The 21,518-nt window shown below is 42.3% G+C and overlaps 1 protein-coding gene across 5 annotated transcripts in view; it reads left to right on the forward strand.

The window, feature by feature from the left end:
• Nucleotides 1-21,518, forward strand: part of TRIO (trio Rho guanine nucleotide exchange factor) — a 366,542-nt gene that overhangs the window by 134,182 nt on the left and 210,842 nt on the right. For all 5 annotated transcript variants that reach the window (XM_015139750.3, XM_015139749.3, XM_078004622.1 and 2 more), the window contains exons 3-7: nucleotides 4,471-4,585; nucleotides 11,000-11,192; nucleotides 14,755-15,267; nucleotides 17,059-17,181; nucleotides 21,080-21,271. In XM_015139750.3, the coding sequence (XP_014995236.3) occupies nucleotides 4,471-4,585; nucleotides 11,000-11,192; nucleotides 14,755-15,267; nucleotides 17,059-17,181; nucleotides 21,080-21,271 (1,136 nt within the window). The remainder of the gene's footprint in view (nucleotides 1-4,470; nucleotides 4,586-10,999; nucleotides 11,193-14,754; nucleotides 15,268-17,058; nucleotides 17,182-21,079; nucleotides 21,272-21,518) is intronic.

The following is a 21,518-nucleotide window of genomic DNA, read 5'->3' on the forward strand; positions in this document are numbered from 1 at the left end:
CCTAGCATAGTGGGAGCCGGCAGGGACTGACTGAGAGGACAGGAACTGGTGGGACTTTTCATGCAGGCTGCTGAATCTTCTTAGCCTTCAGTAGAAATACTCCATGAGCCAATTCCTGGTTCTCAGGACCAGGCAGCAAGAGGTGAGCCTAGAAGGTGCAGGGCTGGCGAGCTGCTCGCCTTGGCTGCTGTTAGAGCAGGAGCCCAGTGGGCATCCTTTTAACAGAGTTGTATTACTTTATGGCACACTTAATAGACATTAGCCATCATTTCTCTCTTTCACAAACTATGTCTTTCAGAGATTTCCTTGGCAAAGGCTGCTTTTTATTGTCAGTGTGAGTTAGACTGTTCCTTGGGAGTTGGGAATAGGAGGTTGGACAGTGGCTAAAGAATAGTTTTCAATGGTGTTCTAATCCAGAAATTGAAACAAGAGCTATGGAGAGAAAGATAGAGTTGGTTTGTTGAAGTTTACATTTTACTCCTCAAAGCAAGCATGGCTTTCTTGCAAGTTCTTTGTAAATAAGTGAAAGGTGAGCTTCTAATTCATTTAAAGAGAAAGAGGTGATTGTGAATCTAGCTGTTTCTGTGGTCATCCTAGGCTGCATTGCTCAAGAGAACAAGTCTCCTGGAGTTTTTTTTTTTTTTTTTGAGACGGAGTCTCGCTCTGTCGCCCAGGTTGGAGTGCAGTGGCCGGATCTCAGCTCACTGCAAGCTCCGCCGCCTCCCGGGTTCACGCCATTCTCCTGCCTCAGCCTCCCTAGAAGCTGGGACTACAGGCGCCCGCCACCACGCCCAGCTAATTTTTTTGTATTTTTAGTAGAGACGGGGTTTCACCGTGTTCGCCAGGATGGCCTCGATCTCCTGACCTCGTGATCCGCCTGCCTCAGCCTCCCAAAGTGCTGGGATTACAGGCGTGAGCCACCGCGCCCGGCCTCCTGGAGTTTTAAGAAGAGGGAAATGAGGTCTCAGGGTTTAAGGAAATAATTGTCACACAGACATGTATAGCTATAGTGTAGGACCCTTTCAGCCTTCTTTCTATGATTAAAATAAACCTCAGTTTCCTTAGCATATCCATCAGGCATTTCTGCTAACTGATACCTGATAGGAGGTATTTTTAGTTAATGTTGTGTGGAATATGGAAAAATAATCCATTCAGCAAATGTTTGTTGGATGCCAGTCTCATTGGGCATGGAGAGCATTGTGTATTCTTAAATGAGCAAGTGAAACAAAGATGCCTGCCCTCATGGAGCTTATGTTCTAGTGGAGGAAACAGATAGACAAAAAGAATATGTAAATTGTATCATTTCCTAGAAGGTAAGAAGTGCCTTAGAGAAATAAGATTGGATATAGGAAAGGATGCAGGTTTATGTGAACTGAAAATAAAACACCATATTATAAACAAAAACGTTTTTTGTTTTTTGGTGTTTTTTTGTTTGTTTTTTTTTTGTCGTCGTTGTTTTGCTTTTTGACTAAGGCAGCATTTGAATAAGCAGATAATCAATGAGCTGTTGTTTGGTTTCAGACATGAAACGCTTCCATACATAGACATCCTGTGATGCTGGCAGCATTTCCTGTCTTTTTCATTTCATTATAGAAACTAAGGCACTGATTTCCCATCTATAAAATGAGGCTGACATCTGTCCCGCCTGCCTCACCATGTGGCTTAGGGTTGATACCACACACATATGAGTGTATCTAATAGGTGAAGTTTTTATGAACTACAGTGCTGTTATTTTTACTAGTTTAGGAACAGGAACAGAACTTTGCATTTGTGACTTTTCTGCTTTATACCCAGATGCTATTTTCATTTGGGTGCTTCCTGTGATGTTGGAAACCAACCTAAATCTTGGGGAATAGAATTAAACAGACACCCGTGTAGTTGATTTTAAGCTCCTTGAGGTTTAGCAAGCATGTTCCTCTGAACTATACTTCATCCTTTCTAAGATTTTTTCTTCATACCTCCCTGAGGAGGAGTCAGCAGAAAGTGATCATTAACCATGTTACACCATCTATTGGAAGGTGCACCCTTAGCAGGGAGATTAGCATGTGAAAAGATTCTTACTTCCTAAATGATTTTTGATAAAATTGTAAAAATATCCCATTGAATTTTCTGAAGTTCTTTTCTAGGAAAAGGAAAAGTGACAATTTTTCCTCTATCTTAAAATTCAGATTCAGGTGTCTATAAGCTTTTCCTAGGACATGACTCAGCGCCTAAGCGGATGAACTTGCTAGCAAGTCTTAGGATACTGCTAGCTAGTGCTACCAGCCTGGGAGAAATCTTTGTAGTTGAAAGTTGGAAAAGTGTAGTAGAGGCTGTCAAAACTTCTGCACAGAGCTGCCTTTAGTTCTCAGGTCTGGGGCGATCAGAATGGCCATGCGCATTGTGCACACCTGCTGACTTCCCATGCCACTTTCTTAGATTGGAAGATTTTGGATTCTACTTCTCACACCCATGGTGGAGCATGCCTTGCTTGACTTGTGAGCTACGGTGACCCAGGAGGGAGGAGAGTGTAATGTGGGTCCCTATGGAATCAAACATCAGGCTGCATTTCAAACACATTTTAAAAATTCAGAGTTGTGGTCCAGAAAACATGTTAGATGCTAGCTTTCTCTTTACCAAAAGTGAGGGGAATGTTTTAATTTAAATAATACGTACTGTATTTTTAATAATTCAAGTTTCTATAATATGTGTTAATCTATAATTTCAATCAAGGAGATTGACTCTTTTGAAAAGAATGAAAGGTATTGGGAAATGAAAAATATTGAAATTGTTAATCTGTTTTATCTTGGGGATAAGAGGCATTCCAAAAAATTAGAGCTATTGATGTTACCCTAAAAATCATATCAGATGTTTTAGAAGATCACTTGATAATGAGCAGTACTGCTTCTCACTTTTAATAGTACTTTTCATTCATAAATGTTAGCCCCCTCAAAGGCCCAGGAACCCGTTATTTAGTTATCCGTATAACATTTTTACTACTAAAAAAGAACTACAGCCAGTAGTTGGAAAGATCATACAATTTTTTTTTTGTCTGGGCGAAGACCTAGCGATGACAGTGTTGCATAGTTCCTTCGTCTTTATTTAAGCTTTTGGAGCCTCAGTATCTTTGTAAGACTGGAGTGACAAAACCACTCAACAGAGTCATTGTAAAATCACATCAGAAAGTGTATGTAGAGCACGGGATACCCTACCTGGATCTGTTGGTACCTATGATTGTTGTTCCCGTATAATACCTAAATTAATGGATTTAGAAATAATTTAAGGCGTTTCTAGATTACGTGACTGAACAATATATGTGGATTGCTTTAAGTATTCCCAATCAAAATGAAGTTTCATTATTATTTAGAATGAGTACATAATTCCTATGAAGTTATGAAAACCATATTGGTAAAATATGTTTTTAAAATACCATCATCTTCTGCTGTATGTTTTTGGCCTTTTCTAAAAGGAAAGAATCTTCTGTTGTTTTTTTATTTGCTTGCTTGCTTTCTCATTTTACCTCTGCTGATGATTTTTGGTGCACAGAAAATAATTAAGAGTTTTGTATTGTGACTTGAATTTTGCGGTCTCCTGAAGAGAGATCATCAGAGTTCTAAAACTAAATGAAGGATCCACTTGAGAAGGGTAAATTTTCTTTCTCTGTTTTCCTGACAACCCTGAAGGAAGTAATAAAATAAATGTGACAATTTCACCCCAAGTGTTTAGTGATACCAAACTGACTTCATTAGGATTGTGTATGTTAACAAGAAATAGTTCTGCCTGCCTGTCTGTCAAAGCCACATATTCTGAGATTTGTACTCTTAGTGTGTGATAGAATATTTCTCAAATCCTTAAGCTAATTGGCTTTAAAATTCTCATGTGGTTCTCTCACTTGCATGTGTGTGGTTCCGTGTGAGAACCTGTTATTTAGATAACTAAATAATGGGTCCACGCAAAGCTGGACCAGTGAGTGTCAGGTGCCATCCGTCCCAGATTATAAAGTCGTCATCAGCATAGTTTGGAGAATGTTCCTTTCGCTTTCCTTTCCAGACTTAGACCCATTTTGTTGATAGGAAAGAAAGAGCTTTGAATGCAGGGCAGTGGGGAAAAATGTGGGGGAGACTGACATAGAGGGCAGGTGTGAGGGAGGCGGTTGTCTCAGGTGAGTGAAACACATGGACGTGACAACTTTTTATTCTGTCCAAAACATAACAACTGAAGAACGGAGTTTTTCCCAAGACATTGGAAGAAAAAGACAAGGCCATATGTGGTACAACCTTCCATGTGGCCTGCAGAGCCTCAGACTTTTTCTCCCAGATCCCCTGAAGGGATGACATGTCCTCACCGTGCCTCGGGTGAAACAAGGACTTCTGCCCTGTGCAAATTTGTGTAGTTGCTTTAGGAATAATTTTGACAGTGAATGAATGATAACATAGGATTTCTGTCTTATCTTGTTTCTTTCTAAGGGTGTTCCTAATGTTTGTTTTTTAGGTGGTAGAGATAAACGTGGAGGTCCCATTTTAACGTTTCCGGCCCGCAGCAATCATGACAGAATACGACAGGAGGATCTCAGGAGACTCATTTCCTATCTAGCCTGTATTCCCAGGTAAGTTCTGTGTGGCCTGTGCTTGTCACTGATGCCACATTTACAAGAGATGTGGTGCTGTACTCGTTAGAAATCAGCTAAATGGTAGCCTGAATTCCAGGCAAAGTAGTATCATCATCGTTCTCCTTATAACCATTTTGTGACCATTATTGTCTAGTGTAAAACCTTTCGGGAAGCGGGGACATGGAGGTAGGTGTTTTGTTGTGAAGAGCTTTGTGTGTGTTGACAGTGGATCTGGGATACTCAGCTGGGATTTCAGGATGTGGTGCCTGAGTTAGAAAGCCATCATTGATGATTCTAATACCGTGACACAGAGGCCTGGGTGATCAGAATTGGGTGCTGCTTTTGATAATGCATTTCTGCCTTCTTGGCAAACGTTAGTTCTTTAAAAATAGTCTGTTGATAATGTGGCATGAAGTTTGTGGGGCATTAAAAATCCTTATTAGCTATATATTGGGCATAGATTTGGGAATCTCTGTCAAAATTGAGACTCCATTGGTAGTGGGAATTTTTAGCATAGATGCCAGAGAACACCAAGAACAAGCAATGTTGTTTTTTCTGGAGAGTCCGAAAGTGGGGAGTCGTGAGTTACTAGTAGTTGGCCTGTGTGTATACTTGAGGAATTTAGAATCTGTTTCTGGAATTCTCTGGGAATGTATTCTACATATTACTCGAGTTTTATTTGTAGATCTAGCTGACAACTGGTGGAGGAAATTTCCTCCCTATATTAATGTATTTGTTCTTTCTCACACTGCTATTAAGAAATGTTTGAGACTGGGTAATTTATAAAGAAAAGAGGTTTAATTGGTTTAATGGCTAGGGAGACCTCAGGAAACTTATGATCATGGCAGAAGGCAAAGGGGAGGCAGGCACATCCTCACATGATTGGAGCGGGAGGCAGAGGGTGGGGGTAGGCGGGGAGGTGTCACAACTTTTAAACAACCAGGTCTCATGAGAACTCCATCAGGGGACAGCAGTAGGGGGATGGTGCTAAACCATTAGAAACTACCCTCGTGATCCAATTACTCCCACCAGGCCCGCCTCCAACACGGGATTACAGTTCAACATGAGATTTGGGTGGGGACACAGAGCCAGATCATAACAATGAATATCTCCATTTAATTATTCCAGTTATATTCTGGAAAACATAATACCACTCTGATATAATCTAAGGATACGGTCATGCCTGGAATAGGAGATCTGGTGTGTGTTGCAGGTTGGAGGGGTGCCTATCTATGAGGAAAGGGTGAGTCCTCCGGTGTCTCTTTTATTCCAGAAAGGCACATACTGAAGGGCATCAGTGAGTGAGAGGAGGTGTTTCCTAAGAGACTAAATGAGGACGTGTGAGAGAAAACTCGGCCATAATATGGGCTAGGCTAGATAGTGACCTTAAGGGACATGTTACAAGAGAATGATGTCATTCTCAGTAACAGCATAATGGGTTTCAACAGTTGTGGTAAAGGTAGTAGATCTGCCACAGCACGTGGTTCACAGCACTCTTAACCTGTATAGGTTGACACCAGCGGGACAAGGCAGCCATGCCCCTTCGTAACAGGGCTGGCTGTGGCTGACGGCAATCAGCTTTTGGTCTTGATAGTTTGACTTGCCAGGGAAGTTCTTGGGTTTTCTGTCAGAGTACCCTTTATGAGAAAACCATCACCGTGTGGCATCAGCGACTAAGTGAGCCCTACTTATCTGGAGTGAGTTTTCCCTTTCTTCTGGTATTTCTTAGGCAGCTGACCTGTTGAAATCTTAGAGTTGGGAAGTAGTTTAGAAGTTATTTATACTCACTATCATTTATAAATAAAAATAGAGTGTAAACTACTGCTTACTAAGCTTTTACTATGTGCTGGGTCTGTGATAATGATGGAAAAAGAAATACAAAGGGCAGCGGTAAAAAAAAATCACTGCCAATCAAAATGATACTTGTCATATAGTTTAATAAAAACTAAAGTCGAATTTGATATTCACTCATGTGATTTTAAAAACTGACATAATTTGAATACTGTATAGTGGTAACTTTGACAACTTGCTTTTTGGTCTTGAAACCTATGTTAATAGTAAATATTAAAAATTATTCATTTTATTGATATAAAAATTGGTTCAAGCACATTTTGGATAATCTGAATGACCCACTTAAAAAAAATATTTTTGTGGGAAATTGTGAGAATACACAAAAGTGGAGAGAATAAGAATAATATCACGAACACACGTATACCCATCACCCAGCTTCAGCGTTTATCAGATTTTGCCAATCTTGGTTTTCTCTAATTATTCCCCTGATGTATTTTATAACAAATCCCAAAGATCACATCATGTCACTCAAAAATACTCGTGTGTATAGGATGACCCTCCGGCCACTGAGCAGTCACTTCATGTCAGTCCCTAGGTTTGCGTTTGCATTCACTGCAGTCCCAAGTGACAAGAAATGCCATTTTGCTTGTCCTTGATTAATGAGCAAATAAGAGAGGTGGAATTAACATGTAAATGATGCATTTGCTGAGTGATAATGGGGAAGGATTTCAGTGTAGTCCAGACTGAAAGAAGTGGCCACAAAGTGAGTCCTCTCTGGACCCTCCCTCCCAGGGTCCCGCAGGCGCTACCCCTAGTGAGTGCGTAGCAGCAGGAGCGCTGTTTGGTTTTAATCAAATAAATTATGTGATACAGATTTTACCAATCTGTAAAAGTCATCAGCAAATTACTGGTGTGTGGATTTCTTTGGACTCGTGAGTTTGCTTTTGTGTAGTTTGTAAGTCTGATTGTTTATTGTAGTAGACTGGTATGAACACAAGGCGTTTCTACCCAGCTGTACATCTGTGTGTATGTCTTGGGGCCTGTGAGACCTTCGGCTGTGTCCAGTGCTCCCTCGTGCTTCCCAGATTTGAAGGCAGCCCTCTGGCCATTCCTCAGCTAGACAGTCACAGGGCTGGTGTCATATGTGAAGGAAGAACATAGGCCTCAGAATCAGACTGACTGTGACCTGGGACACTTGACTTCATTTTCATTGCTTTCCTGATCTGAAAATGTGATAATGACCTGTACATTTTGGGATCATTGTGAGTATTGAGTAAAATTACTCCTGTAATCGTACATGGTGCTTGACATGCAGTAGCTTGCTCAGATATAGTGCAATGATTTTCTGATTTCATATTCACCCTTCTATTTTCCTTTAATTACTTTCCTTTTGACATGATTTCTAGAGGCAGATCACATTGTTTTCTTCTGCATGCCTTCTAGATTGTCTGTGTCCCGCACAGTTCAGCAGAAACATGACCTGAGCAGCTGTGAGTAGTTTGAGTATTATTGCTGGGGTCGCCCCTCCCTGCCCTTTTTTTAAAACAAACAAACAAACAATTGTAGTAGCAAGGTGAATTCATAAGATTCATTTGCAGTGAAACTTTCCACTAAATGTGTGCAGGAGAAATAAGAAGCAGCAGCAGTTCTTGCTGCCGTCATTGCAAGTCCTGCACAGTGACATTAATCTCGGAGTGTCTCTAGGTGGCTCTTCTCTTATTACTTGAATTGTATTGAATACTAATTATGTTCTAGAACCTTCTGCCTTCTTTAGAATGATTTATAGTTGTTAAATATTAATAGTAAACCACTCTTACTCCTTGTTGTCCACTAACGAAATGATATGAAGATTTTTAATTGATTCATTCATAAATACTCATATAAGAAGATACTTTCTTCATCTAGGAACTAAACAAGTAGAGTTTCTCTTTTTTAGGGACCTGTGTTGAGAGGGGACCTTAATTTTATGTAAATTTTCTTTATCTCACAGATAAACATGAGGCTCTTTGGTAAAATGCTAAAATAACTGGTTAATAAGTCACATTTCCCAAAGAACAGGGCCTCTTAGGTGGTGGAAGGCTTTCTCCTGTAGGCAGCTGTTTATTAGGCGCTTATAAATAGGACTCCATAGGACTCGGGTTTGGGGATGTTTACAAGTCACTGCTGTCTTAATGGTGACTGGCTTTTAACTTGATACAAACAGATGGATTGAAATGCTGTGCACTCCCAGCCCAGTTCATATGCTGTTTTCACTACTTAGGAAGCCGCTTGGTGGGAGCAGTTTGATCACGGAGGAAGGTGAATGGTTAATCCTTCTGTCAACTGTGCAAGCTCAGCATAGCTTTTGGTTTTGTTGTTCTGTTGTTAAGCCTGGAGTCATTTAGGATTCCTTTTAAGCTGCTTTCAAGTAGAGGGGCTTTGTAGTTCATGTGCATACTGTGTAAGGCCATGTTAGGAGAAGGAAAGGCTTCAAGGGAATTTATCTTGATACAGTGAAGACTGATGGTTACAGTGCAGTCTACCAAACAGCAACTAGTAAAACAAGCAAAACGTATTGCCACTGTTTGACAATCTCCTGTCTTTGGTGTACCTCTGGAGTAGAATGCCTTACAGGGGAGCGGGCTTCCTTTGCAGAGCTCTTGGCCTCTAGGCACCTGCCTCTTCCTGCTTAGGCTGCCCTCACCCCATTGCCTCCGGCGCCCTGGAGTTTCTGTGTAATGGAATCTCCCCGGATTGCAAACCCCATTAGAGCCCAAGAAAGTCTAGAATGGTTAATCTCTATGACAGGAGACTTTAGGAGACATTTCTGGGAGTCCCATTTGCCTCTAGGTTTCATGAAGGAGGTCAGAAAACAAGTGATGTTTCTGTCTGTGATGTTACCTGGATTGTAACCCAGGACCTAATTGGGATGTGGAGGAGAAGTGATGGCATGAAAGGTATTTGAACTCATTTTAATTTACATCCCTATGGGATAGTTATTAGAAGTTCATCACATCATTCCTAATCAGTTTTCAACATTTGGGTGATAAACTAGGCTGCTGGATCTGTCTGTTTTCTCCTCCTGGCTTTAAACACTGTGTTCCTCTGACTGTGAGCCACCCTCTGATTGGGTCCTACTGCTGGGTTCTAACCATACAGCCATTTTTGGGGGGTGTTTATGCGATACAGCCTCTTATTGATGTAGATGTTGTATGTACTTTGCATTTGTAAAACGTGGAAAACTAGTTACTCTGATGTTCTGAATCAAGATATAGAAGGGAATAGGGTGTGTAAGTGTGAGTTAATTGGGAGGGGGGAAGGGGGGCAAGATTAGGGGAGTGAGCCTATGTAACAGCATGAAATTGGTTTTAATTTTGAATTAATTTTGTTTGCATTGCTTAATGATAGCAATTAGTTTTCCAGGTTTTTAATTTAGACTAGTTTTTTTCGGGGGGGGGGGGTAATTATCCAAAGCAGAAAAATATCAAATGTCTTTTCTACCCTAAGGTACATTTATGTTTGGGGAAAACCACATATGCGTATGGAGTACCATAAGGTCCTAGGTATATTTCCAAAAAAGACCTTGCAGGCACTCGTTACCTGGTTACTGTCTGTTGCAGGCATCAGCAGCCTGCATGGACTGTCAGAGACCCCTCTGTAAGTAACAGTGAGGGTTGCCGTTGTTCCTTAGCTGTAGGGCCATTTGGAAACTTGTATCACTGAAGTTGTAACCAAGTGAGACTTAAGTATTTTTTTTCACCTGTTTTTAAGGACACCTTGACTCTTGTTGCTCATTCTTTATTGCAGATTTGCATTTTATGTGTTTTCCATGTAGCCAGTAGTTGCAAGTAGTTGAGATTTAATAAAATTAGAAGCTGGCACTTTTTTTTTTTTTTTAAGTGCAATAATGTGGAGAGGAAGAGTATAGTGACTCCTAGCACTGCCTTGATGTGTGTCAGAGGCCAGCAGTGTTAGCCAGCATTGCTACCGGATAAAGGCTTAGTGCAGTTGTGGAACTAGATTAAAACCACAGAGCCTGTCAGAAGGGTACCAAGAACTCCCAGGGACAGGTGGAGGGTTTGGAAAACCACTGAGACAGCTTCAGGGCCAGGGATAGGGTAAAGGGAATAAAATGGAACATAGGAAAGCTCTCACCATTGCCAGCCATGCTGGTGGGGGATCATTTTCAGCACCTGGGGTGCTGGGAGTCCTGGGGTAACTGCTGTCCATAGGTCTCAGACTGTCTTGAGTCTGGGTTTCGCAGGCTGTCAGGGTTTTGTACCTGCCCGATGCTCCTGGAGACCTTTGCCCGCCGGAGTGACTGGAGGAGTTCATGTAATCAGTTAATGCACCAAGGTCAAGAGAAATGGGCACGGTGACCGTTGTTTTCCTGAAAAGAAGACAAGATGCAAAACCATTAATAAAAAATTGACATCTTAACAGGTTTTGCAGGTTGAACATGAAGCGTGTGTAGCCTGAGTCTCTTCCTTTATGGTACAAGGGAGGGACAGGAAGGAGCTGAGCATAGTGTGCATGTCTGGCAGGAGAGGGAAGCTGGGTCTGTGGCACCCAGTGGGACTCTGAGCAGACAGAGTGGCAAGAGATGCAACCCGTCTTCAGCCATGTTTTCTTTCTCCGCAGCGAGGAGGTCTGCAAGCGCGGCTTCACGGTGATCGTGGACATGCGCGGGTCCAAGTGGGACTCCATCAAGCCCCTGCTGAAGATCCTGCAGGAGTCCTTCCCCTGCTGCATCCACGTGGCCCTGATCATCAAGCCAGACAACTTCTGGCAGAAACAGAGGACTAATTTTGGCAGTTCTAAATTTGAGTTTGAGGTAACTTCCCCTGTGTGGCTAGACCCACTAAACAAGTTGGTGTGGTTTACTAAAAGCTCTTGAGGCTAATGATTTTTTTTAAACCGCATATTAAACAGGAGCTGCATATCTTACGAACACATGATACGTAAAATTAGTTATTGCATGAAACGACAGAGCTACGTTCATTATCCAAGTGAACTGTTTTACCCACATGGACTTAGGTTTCAGTTCCCTTGGATTGGGTGATGGGCTGTTGAGTTGTGAGGCCTTGGCAGAGAAGCTTGCTTGCTGCCTTGGATTTCACTTGACAAACAGCTTTACCAGGCAGCACAGTGGCTTTGCATGGTTACAGATTCATTCTCCTTGCCTCAGCCCTGGAGATGAGGGAATGTTCGGGATAAATGCGCAACTTCAGAGTCCCTAAGTCTCAACCTGTCATGGATAATGGAGAGAATGCATGTATTAGGCCTCTGATTTCTGAAAATGGAGATAGTGTGTTAAAAACTGCGCAGAGTCCTGAATTCAGTTAGGCATGGAAGATTGCCATCTATCAGTGGTAAAAACAAAACAAAACCCTCAGCCCACTGATTATTTTCCTTCCCACTGTAACCTCCTCTCCTTAAGCTACCAAGGTTCTGACAAGGCCTTCGGTGCAGTTAGTTTAATGAGGTGATTATGGGAGGAAAGTCTTCCTGCCGGCTTTAAACTTGATTCTTGCTCCATTTGGAATAAGATTTTAATATTTTCTAATAAGAAGCTATGATTTTTGGTTGAACGCTTCCTCTGGCAAATCTGCTCAAATGTTAGGTTTCAGTGGATGTATTCATATATTTTAAGGTAAACAGTAGTAATAATATTAAACATCAGACAGTGTTAATCTTTAGGTTATAATGCTATACTTTTCAAAGTGTTTGCACAGGTATATTACTTGGATTTTTTAATTCTTTCCATAGTGCTCACTTTTCTATCCGAAATCTGAACTTAGTTTTAAATTTGAAACTACTCAGGAGGTTTACCACACTCCATCAGAAAGATGAACCCAGCAAGCCTTTTTCTTCGCAGAGAATAGGAAATCATTTTGGAGGACAGTTTATTGGGCATTAATTATTTTCTTGATGCAGAATTGAAAGTGCATTGTATTTAATTGTAAGTGTTTTAAGTAAAAATAATGGTCTGGCAATACAATTCATACAGGTTTTTCCAGTCTAGTTTTGATCTCTCCCTCTGGATTCTTAAAGACACCATTTTTTCTTTGGAACTTGTTACACTGTTACCAGCCTCTCTCTGTCCCCGCCAGTGATTGCCTCTGTGGATATTATTAAAAGTTCAGCAGGGCCGGGTGTGGTGGCTCATGCCTATAATCCCAGCACTTTGGGAGGCTGAGGCCGGTGGATCACGAGGTCAGGAGATCAAGACCATCCTGGCTAACACAGTGAAACCCTGTCTCTACTAATAATACAAAAAATTAGCCGGGCGTGGTGGTGGGCGCTTGTAGTCCCAGCTACTTGGGAGACTGAGATGGGAGAATGGCGTGAACCCAGGAGGCAGAGCTTGAGTGAGCCGAGATTGTGCCACTGTACTCCAGCCTGGGCAATAGAACAAGACTCTGTCTCCAAAAAAAAAAAAAAAAAAAAATGTCCAGCAAACGAGAGAGGAATGGGCCTGTGGTAGGATTGTAGGCAGAAGTGCTGGATCCGGAGTCATCCCTCTTTCTAGCTCTGCTGCCTTCTGCTGTTTCTTTTGCCAACCAGCATGCCAAACCAGCCCTTCTTTGTTTTCTCTTTTGGTTCTAGGTCACAACTCTTTCTCCTTCACCTTTGTCTTTGCATTTAATCATCCCCCCTCCCCCCATGTTTTCCTTGAGGCATATTAATATTAATCTGCTTCACACTATAATAAGGTGAGGTTAAGATTTCTTGCTCAGGCCAGGCACAGTGGCTCATGCCTATGATCCCAACACTTTGAGAGGCTAAGGGAGGAGGACTGCTTGAGGCTGGGAGTTCGAGCCCAGCCTGAGAAGGTTAGCAAGAGCCTGTCTCTATATTTTGTTTTAAAAATTAGCCAGGTGTGACCAGGCGCGGTGGCTCACACCTGTAATCCCAGCACTTTGGGAGGCCAAGGCGGGCGGATCACAAGGTCAGGAGTTCCAGACAACCTGGCCAACATGGTGAAACCCCGTCTCTACTAAAAATACAAAAATACTCTGGGCGTGGTGGCAGTCACCTGTAATCCCAGCTACTCGGGAGACTGAGGCAGGAGAATCGCTTGAAATCGGAAGGCAGAGGTTGCAGTGAGATGAGGTTGCGCCACTGCACTCTAGCATGGGCAACAAGAGCAAAACTCTGTCTCAAGCTTTACAGTGTGCAGTGATCGCCATACTCTACTCCAGTCTGGAAAACAGAGCAAGACCCTGTCTTTTTTTTTTTTTTTTTAAATAAAAGGCTGGACGTGATGGCTCATGCCTGTAATCCCAGCACTTTGAGAGGCTGAGGTGGGTGGATCATTTGAGGTCAGGAGTTCTAGACCAGTGTGACCAACATGGTGAAACCCCATCTCTACTAAAAATACAAAAAAATTAGCCTGGCGTGGTGGTGGGCGCCTGTAGTCCCAGCTACTCAGGAGGCTGAGGCAGGAGATCGCTTGAACCTGGGAGGCATAGGTTGCAGTGAGTTGAGATCGCACCACTGCACGCCAGCCTGGGTGACAGAGCAAGACTCCATCTCAAATAATAATAATAATAATATATAAAGATTTTTGCTTAGATTGTAATTGACTAAAATTTTGTCACTGTTAAATTGCAGTGTAGTACAGATTATATACAACTCTAGGACTGTTCAGAATCACAGCAGATTATTGCAATGAATAAAGCATTGCCTCTGTCCTTAGCTCTGTCAAATGAGCCTCTGCCAGCTTTCTTGCCACCTCCTGAATATTTTCTAAATTTTTATAAACTCATTCATATCCCATCATCTCTTATTTGATGGGCAGTGGGGTTAGGCTTAGGCAAGATGAATGACAGGGTGGTCTGGTTGGAGCAGCATTCGTCATTTAATATGCAGCCCACACGTAATTGAATTTAGAGTGACGTTGTGCTTAAAAGGGTTTTGATGCCCATGTGCAAGACGTTTGTGTAATAGCAAGTAGTAGAAAACCTCCACAGAGTTTCTGGCTTGGATGAAAAAGAATGGGTAGAAGAATGCATTGATGTAAGTGAAATTTCCGCATTGTTTGCTCTGAACTTGCAATTTAACCTGTTTCCTGGTTTAATGTGTCTGTTATAGTGGGTTAATCTCCACCTTCTTGGAAAGAAATCTCATTTCTTTAGCTCTCATGAAATACACCATTCTACAGTTTTAGGTATTCCAACTGACATACGTGTGTTGCTATAATGGATTTGTCTTTCATTGTACTGATAATGCTTCTTTCATCTACATTTATTTTTATGGGGCCAGAACCAGGTATGTTGTTTTCTATAAATAGATTAACTTTGAAAACCTGTGACTGAGCATTGCAAATTGCATTATGTTAAAACTATATAAAATTGGTTCATCTTCTCATACGTGATTTTTTTTCCCTTAAGACAAATATGGTCTCTTTAGAAGGCCTTACCAAAGTAGTTGATCCTTCTCAGCTAACTCCTGAGTTTGATGGCTGCCTGGAATACAACCATGAAGAATGGATTGAAATCAGAGTTGCTTTTGAAGACTACATTAGCAATGCAACCCACATGCTGTCTCGGCTGGAGGAACTTCAGGACATCCTAGCTAAGAAGGAGCTGCCTCAGGATTTAGAGGGGGCTCGGAATATGATCGAGGAACATTCTCAGCTGAAGAAGAAGGTGATTAAGGCCCCCATCGAGGACCTGGATTTGGAGGGACAGAAGCTGCTTCAGAGGATACAGAGCAGTGAAAGCTTTCCCAAAAAGAACTCAGGCTCAGGCAATGCGGACCTGCAGAACCTCTTGCCCAAGGTGTCCACCATGCTGGACCGGCTGCACTCGACACGGCAGCATCTGCACCAGATGTGGCATGTGAGGAAGCTGAAGCTGGACCAGTGCTTCCAGCTGAGGCTGTTTGAACAGGATGCTGAGAAGGTAAAGACGGGGAGGCTAATGCCTCAATGGACATGGGGGAAGCCAGTGCTGGTGGGTTCGGGTGGAAGGAAAGAGAAAAGGTGGAGAATGGTAAGGCTACGCTCACCGTGTGTGCTCTAAACCAGTGAGGGTCATTTCAGAAATGGCACTGAAATCTGTTTTCCAGTTTTACTTACTGCGCAATACAGTGCTGTTTTAGAAAATTTGAGTTCAAATTACTTATGCTTTGGTCTAGGATGCCTGTAAGATAGGAATGGTATTTTCACTTAAAAGAGTGAACATTTCGGCCATGCTTGGTGGCTCACGCCTGTAATCCCAGCCCTTTGGGAGGCCGAGGTGGGCTGATTAGCTGAGGTCAGGAGTTTGAGACCAGTCTGGCCAACATAGTGAAACCCCGTCTCTACTAAAAACACAAAAATTAGCTGGGTGTGGTGGCACGCCCCTGTAATCCCAGCTACTCAGGAGGCTGAGGCAGGAGAATCGCTTGAACCCATGAGGCAGAGGTTGCAGTGAGCCAAGATCGTGCCACTGCATTTCAGCCTGAGCGACAGAGTGAGACTCTGTCTTAAAAAAAAAAAAAAAGAAAAAAAAGTGAAAATTTCACAGGGTTATGTTATTGACAGAACACCGTTCCAATCTATTGAGTATGTTTTTAAAATCAGGACGAGTAATGTGTTAAAAATAACAGTTTCTGGGTAATATAGTCAGTAATGACCTCTAGTCTTATGCTTTATTCTTATGTGCCAGGCAGACCAACTGGTCAAAGTGAATCCTTATCAATTACTGGCTAATTGAATCTTAGCAATGTGAAAACTGGGCACTTATTCATAGGTATGTGTTGCAAGCCATGAACATGGGTGAATTAATCATTGAGTTTTATTTGAGCTCACTGAATTTTATATTACATGGACAGGAGAATATTTTGTAAAGTAAAAATCCACGTTAGAATTCTTGGATGTGAAAGGACTTTTCGAAAGGTGACAATCCGGTGTTTTTGTTACCAAAGCTTTTAACATATCTGCCAGTGTTCTTTTGTTTTAAGTAGCACCTTGTCTAAGACACTGGAATACCTTCCTTTCAATTACTAGAAAAACAGGCTACTGTCCCTGGGATTCTGGTTCAAGTCATGGTAGCAATGCTAATTGATGACAGTCATCTATATTTTCTTAAATGTTTTCATTTGCAAATGTCTTAATTGACATCCTTGTCCAGGTAACATCTGTATTGTACCTTAAGGGAGATGCTATTGTTAGTTTTTCCTGCCTGTTTTATTTTTACAGTAAATTTTATGGGTTTGTAATCTGCACAGGTGTCTATGTACTTCTTGATTAAACAGTGTCATCTTTTAGTCATTGATATTTCTGTCAGTAACCTGTGGGCACAGCAGAACCCATCCAAAGACCCATAAGTTCCTAATTTCACCCTAACAGGTCTTTAATTGAAGCTCATGGTGGCAAATTAAGTAGTTCAGCGTGGCAGGGAGACAGGACCGGGAGTCAGAGGATCAGAGTTTTTAATTAGCCCAGGGGATTAGAGTAACTCTCTTTACTTATCTGCTTCTTAATTCCTTCTCTGTAAGAGGAACACATCAGATAAGATTTTCTGGTAGGTCCTGCAAGTTCAGAACTGCTGACTTGTTCTCGGAAGTAAAGACTCTTCTGAGAGAGTCAGACAGCACTTGAAGTTGTCCAGGGAAGGAAGTTGCCCTTTCTTGGTACTGCGCCATCTATGGGCCTGTGCAGCAGTTTCTCTTTCTGGAGTGATTCCAGGTTGTCTTTTTCCTTCCGGTAGATGTTTGACTGGATCACACACAACAAAGGCCTGTTTCTAAACAGCTACACGGAGATTGGGACCAGCCACCCTCATGCCATGGAGCTCCAGACGCAGCACAATCACTTCGCCATGAACTGTATGGTAAGACACTCGGAACAGCTGGACCCTGCCACGTGACAGTGTTCTAGCAAATGGGAGGCATTTGGCAGATGCTGGGCTGGGCTCTCAAGGGGCCCTCAGAGTGGCTGTTGATTGTAGCAGCTGACCTTCACATGCATGGTGTTCCCTAGGGTTCCATTGTCTCAGTATCCCACATTTTAAGTTTTAAACAGAAATGAAAACAAGCAAACAGATGAACCAGTGAAACTTGAACCAATGACTTGGCTAGTTCACCACAGACACTTCGGATGCCGGCTCCTGTGCTCCGCCTCATAGGAGCCCATGGGGGCCCCAGCAAAGCTGCTGGGAGGCACAATGGGTCCCACGGACGGAGCGCTGTCAGTTTGCTGGCTGCTGTTACCCACTGCTGACCTCAGGGCACTCGCTAGTTCTGAGGCATGAGATTTCCTTCCGAGCTGAGCTGGAGTACTGGGGTCTGGCCCTTAGCCTTCCCTGGGATCCCCTGGCCCTCTTTAAGGTTGTTGTGTCTGCTACTCTTGGCTGTCGTGACTCCATCAGGATCTTAGAGGCCAGATAGGGGGCGACTGTAGGACTACATCACAGAAACCAAAACCAAACCAAAACACTGAATTTTGAGTAGCACTTCTGTTACAGTTTTATAGTTAATATTACTAAAACTGTATGTTCTATAGGACATTTGCTTGATTCTGTAGTCTGTGAAGCTTCTAGAAATTTCCTCTTCAGGGACAAAGAGTTTTGGTTTGGACTTTAAGCCAGCCTTGTGAGGATTATCCACTCTTAAACCTTGTAACGTTTGTTGTAGAGCATTAAAGCAATATGAACCAGCCTGGGCAACACAGCAAGACCCCATCTCTAAAAATAAAATAAAATAAAAATAAAAAAATTAGCCAGGTGTGGTGGTGCACGCCTGTAGTCCCAGCTATTTAGGAGGCTGAGGCTGGAGGATCACTTGAGCCCAGGAGTTGCAGGCAACAGTGAGTTATGATCACGCCACTGCATTCCAGCTTGGGTGACAGAGCAAGACCTTGTCTCAAAAACAAAAATACAAATAAAGTAATATGAAGACAGGGTTTTTGTTTAAGTTAATTCAGTAAGATGCCATTTAATTAAAATATAGTCAACTAGGTGCTATAATTTAGGTAGTTTCAAAGATAAGATTTTACAGTATAATTTTTAGCAATAAATGCCGCCAGAAAGTTTTACATCTGTTCTAGAATTTAAAGTAAGAGAATTTCTGGTTTGAATCATCAAACCTGGGCATAGATAAAAATTTCTTTGTAAAAAATTGCTGTCAGTTTTTTTAGAATTTTCTGAAACTTTTGGCAAGAGACCATTCAGTCATGCCACAGACTTTAAAAACTAGAAATACTAAAATATGTGCTAGAAATGAACAGAAAAACATATTCTCTCTTCCCCCTTTCTTCACCTTTATTAGTGGCAGATTTAGGACTCAAGGGAGTGGGAACCATAGTGTAGAAGACAGGAAAATGGGTTGCGGACGTAGAGGCTTTTAATTCTGAGTTTCTTATTTGCCGTGTGACCTTGGGAAGGCTGTTTAACCTCTTTGAGCCTTAGTTTCCTAGTCTGTAAACTGGGGGTAATACCTGCCTTCCATGGTGTTACATGTATAGGTAAAATACAAAACATATTGCTTGACACGGAGTAAGTACTGTATAAATGTTAATTCTTACCAGTGATGTTATCAATATAATTAAAGATGCACTTAAAGCAGGTGAGAAACTTAAAAGTATGAGTTACAGCTATTTTGGGGGGGGGGGAGTTTGAGTATATTTTCTAATTTTCTACAATATATTTCTGTTACTTTTCTAAGTCAAACTTGTAATACAATGCATGTGGGTAGCTCGGTGCTGTGATGGTGACACCTGCTGAGGAGCTTTCTGGACCAGGCCTACTCCTTGTGTTGAATACCTCCATGAATCCCTAGTATCTGTGACATTTAGTAATGCAGGGCAAGGGTATTTAACCTTCAGCCCCTTCTGCTCGCTGTAGTGTTTTGAATAATTTCTGACAAAATAAGGATACTAAATACCATTATGCCAAGTTAACAGCTTTTAAAGAAAGCATATTAAGGGATACCAACAATTATGCACGTTGTACTATAACAGATATTTGTAAAAACTATGATGATAAGAATGTAGGTGTAGGTACTTTTAATTTAGGGAATTTCTCATTGCCATATTTATGTCCAGGCTGTAGATTTATGTGTGCTAGAAGTGATGGAGAGATGGAAAAAGCATCATACATAGACTAGTAAAACCTGTTTTTCTATAAAAGTAATACAGGAAGCTGTAACCACCTAGATATGGGTGAGTAGGGTCAGTGGTTGTCACAACAGAGCCATCCAAAGGGACTTCTCTTCTCCAGATCCTAACAGAGCGCATCTTGTCCTTTTCCTAACAGACCTGTTGGACTGGCTTTTTCTCTTTTAAGGATATAGAGAAAGCAAAATTAGCAAATCTAGTTTCTTGTCACTTTACTAGGAGGGAGGAAAAGAGAGAAAGAATGCACTTGGGAATGGGAGGCCTTGCTTTTAATTTACCGGATACCAGTTAGAGCATTAATGCCACACGAGCCAGAGAGGTCACCTCACTGAGCATGGCTTGACTGTTGCAGCCTCTTTCTGCGACTCCAGACATGCAATGTCTGTTAGCTGATTCTAGCCTTCAGATGCAGCCCGGAGATGTAACCCTGAGGCTGGAGTCCTGTGGCTCTAATTCCAGACAGAGGCAACTCCACCAAGTTCTGGTTTGGGTCATAAATAGAGGGAAAGGATGTCAAGAAGATACAAAGAAAGAATGAACAAGTGAGTTCTTTCAGCCGCTGACTTGGGGGGACTGCAGGCAGCAAGGGACAGGAAGGAGGCTGTTGTGAGGTCCCTGTTCGAGGCAATGGGAGATTGGCTCAGAGGGGTTGTGTGAGAAGCGAGAGAAGGGGGGAAAACGTAGAGGAGTTTGGATAGATCAGGAAATCAGACTGGGGCAACACTGAGAAGAGCCAAAGATGTAGCTACGATTTTGGGGGACCCACGGGGAGGGGTGAGGTGGTAACAGTACACAGAAATAATAAATACATGAACAACAGCAACTTCAGCAGATTTGCTGAAGGTCTGAATCCCCACCATCCACCACGCCACACAATGTAATACTGAGCCTTAAAGAACCCTGGAGGTGGAAAGGGAAACTCCATAGTGAGAGCTTGTTCTGCAAAAAGGGTGGGTTTTAAAAATCCCTGTTTTTGAAATAAACTGATAGACTCGAAGAGAGGAATTTTGACAGAGTAGAAAAGCTTTATTTAAAATTTGAGCATAGCATTGTTGTGTTTTTACTGCAGTTCATAATCCTGAGAGAAGGTGGATCTATTTACAGAATATTTTCTGTTGGCACCAAAAAATGACTTGGGCGTATGTAGAAAGGAGAGCTTGCTTTCACACAAATAGCCTTTGGTTGCTAGGTATATGTTTTTGGGTTTCTGGGTTCTAGTTAAAACCCAGAGCGCTGGGTCCCTCAGTTCTCCGTGACTGCCTGGCAGCAAGCTTGCCATCTGGACCCTGTTCAGTACTTGAAGCCAAGAAGTGAGTAATAGTATATTTGTGTGCACCCACTTGTGTATTTGATTGCTTTGTGCTGAACAATTATGCCTTTCAGCTAGTTGATTTGTAATTTTACAGTTTTAAAAATAGAAATGGAAACCAATACTTCAAGTTTATGGAAATCTAGAGAGCAAATATGTATAATATTATAAAATCAGGTGATGCTCCTGGGAAAGGTGTGATTGCTGGTAGAAGCCTGTGTTTCAGCAGGTGGTATCTGGGCTTCTTAGAAGGGAGACTCTTATTTGCTCTCCCCTGAGGAGCCCTCTTTTCCTGCCCACTTTGCAGAACGTGTATGTAAATATAAACCGCATCATGTCGGTGGCCAATCGCCTGGTGGAGTCTGGCCACTATGCCTCGCAGCAGATCAGGCAGATCGCGAGTCAGCTGGAGCAGGAGTGGAAGGCATTTGCGGCAGCCCTGGATGAGCGGAGCACCTTGCTGGACATGTCCTCCATTTTCCACCAGAAGGCCGAAAAGGTCAGTGCCTCGAACCCCCAGCCCACGAGGTGGTAACCAGAATAGTTCCTCCTCCATGAATATTGGTGTGTGTGCAAACACCCCTGTGTAGCACATACTGGGAGCTCCGCATGTGGGCTCTGAAGTCACTCGGCCCTGAGTTTGAATTCCAGCTCTCTCAGTCCTTGCTGCGCAACCTTAGATAAGTGACTTAGCCTCTCTGGTTTGTTTTCTCATTTGTAAAGTAGAAATAAAAGTACCTGCTTGA

The sequence above is a fragment of the Macaca mulatta genome, chromosome 6 (assembly GCF_049350105.2).
Source record: "Macaca mulatta isolate MMU2019108-1 chromosome 6, T2T-MMU8v2.0, whole genome shotgun sequence".
NCBI lineage: Eukaryota > Metazoa > Chordata > Mammalia > Primates > Cercopithecidae > Macaca > Macaca mulatta.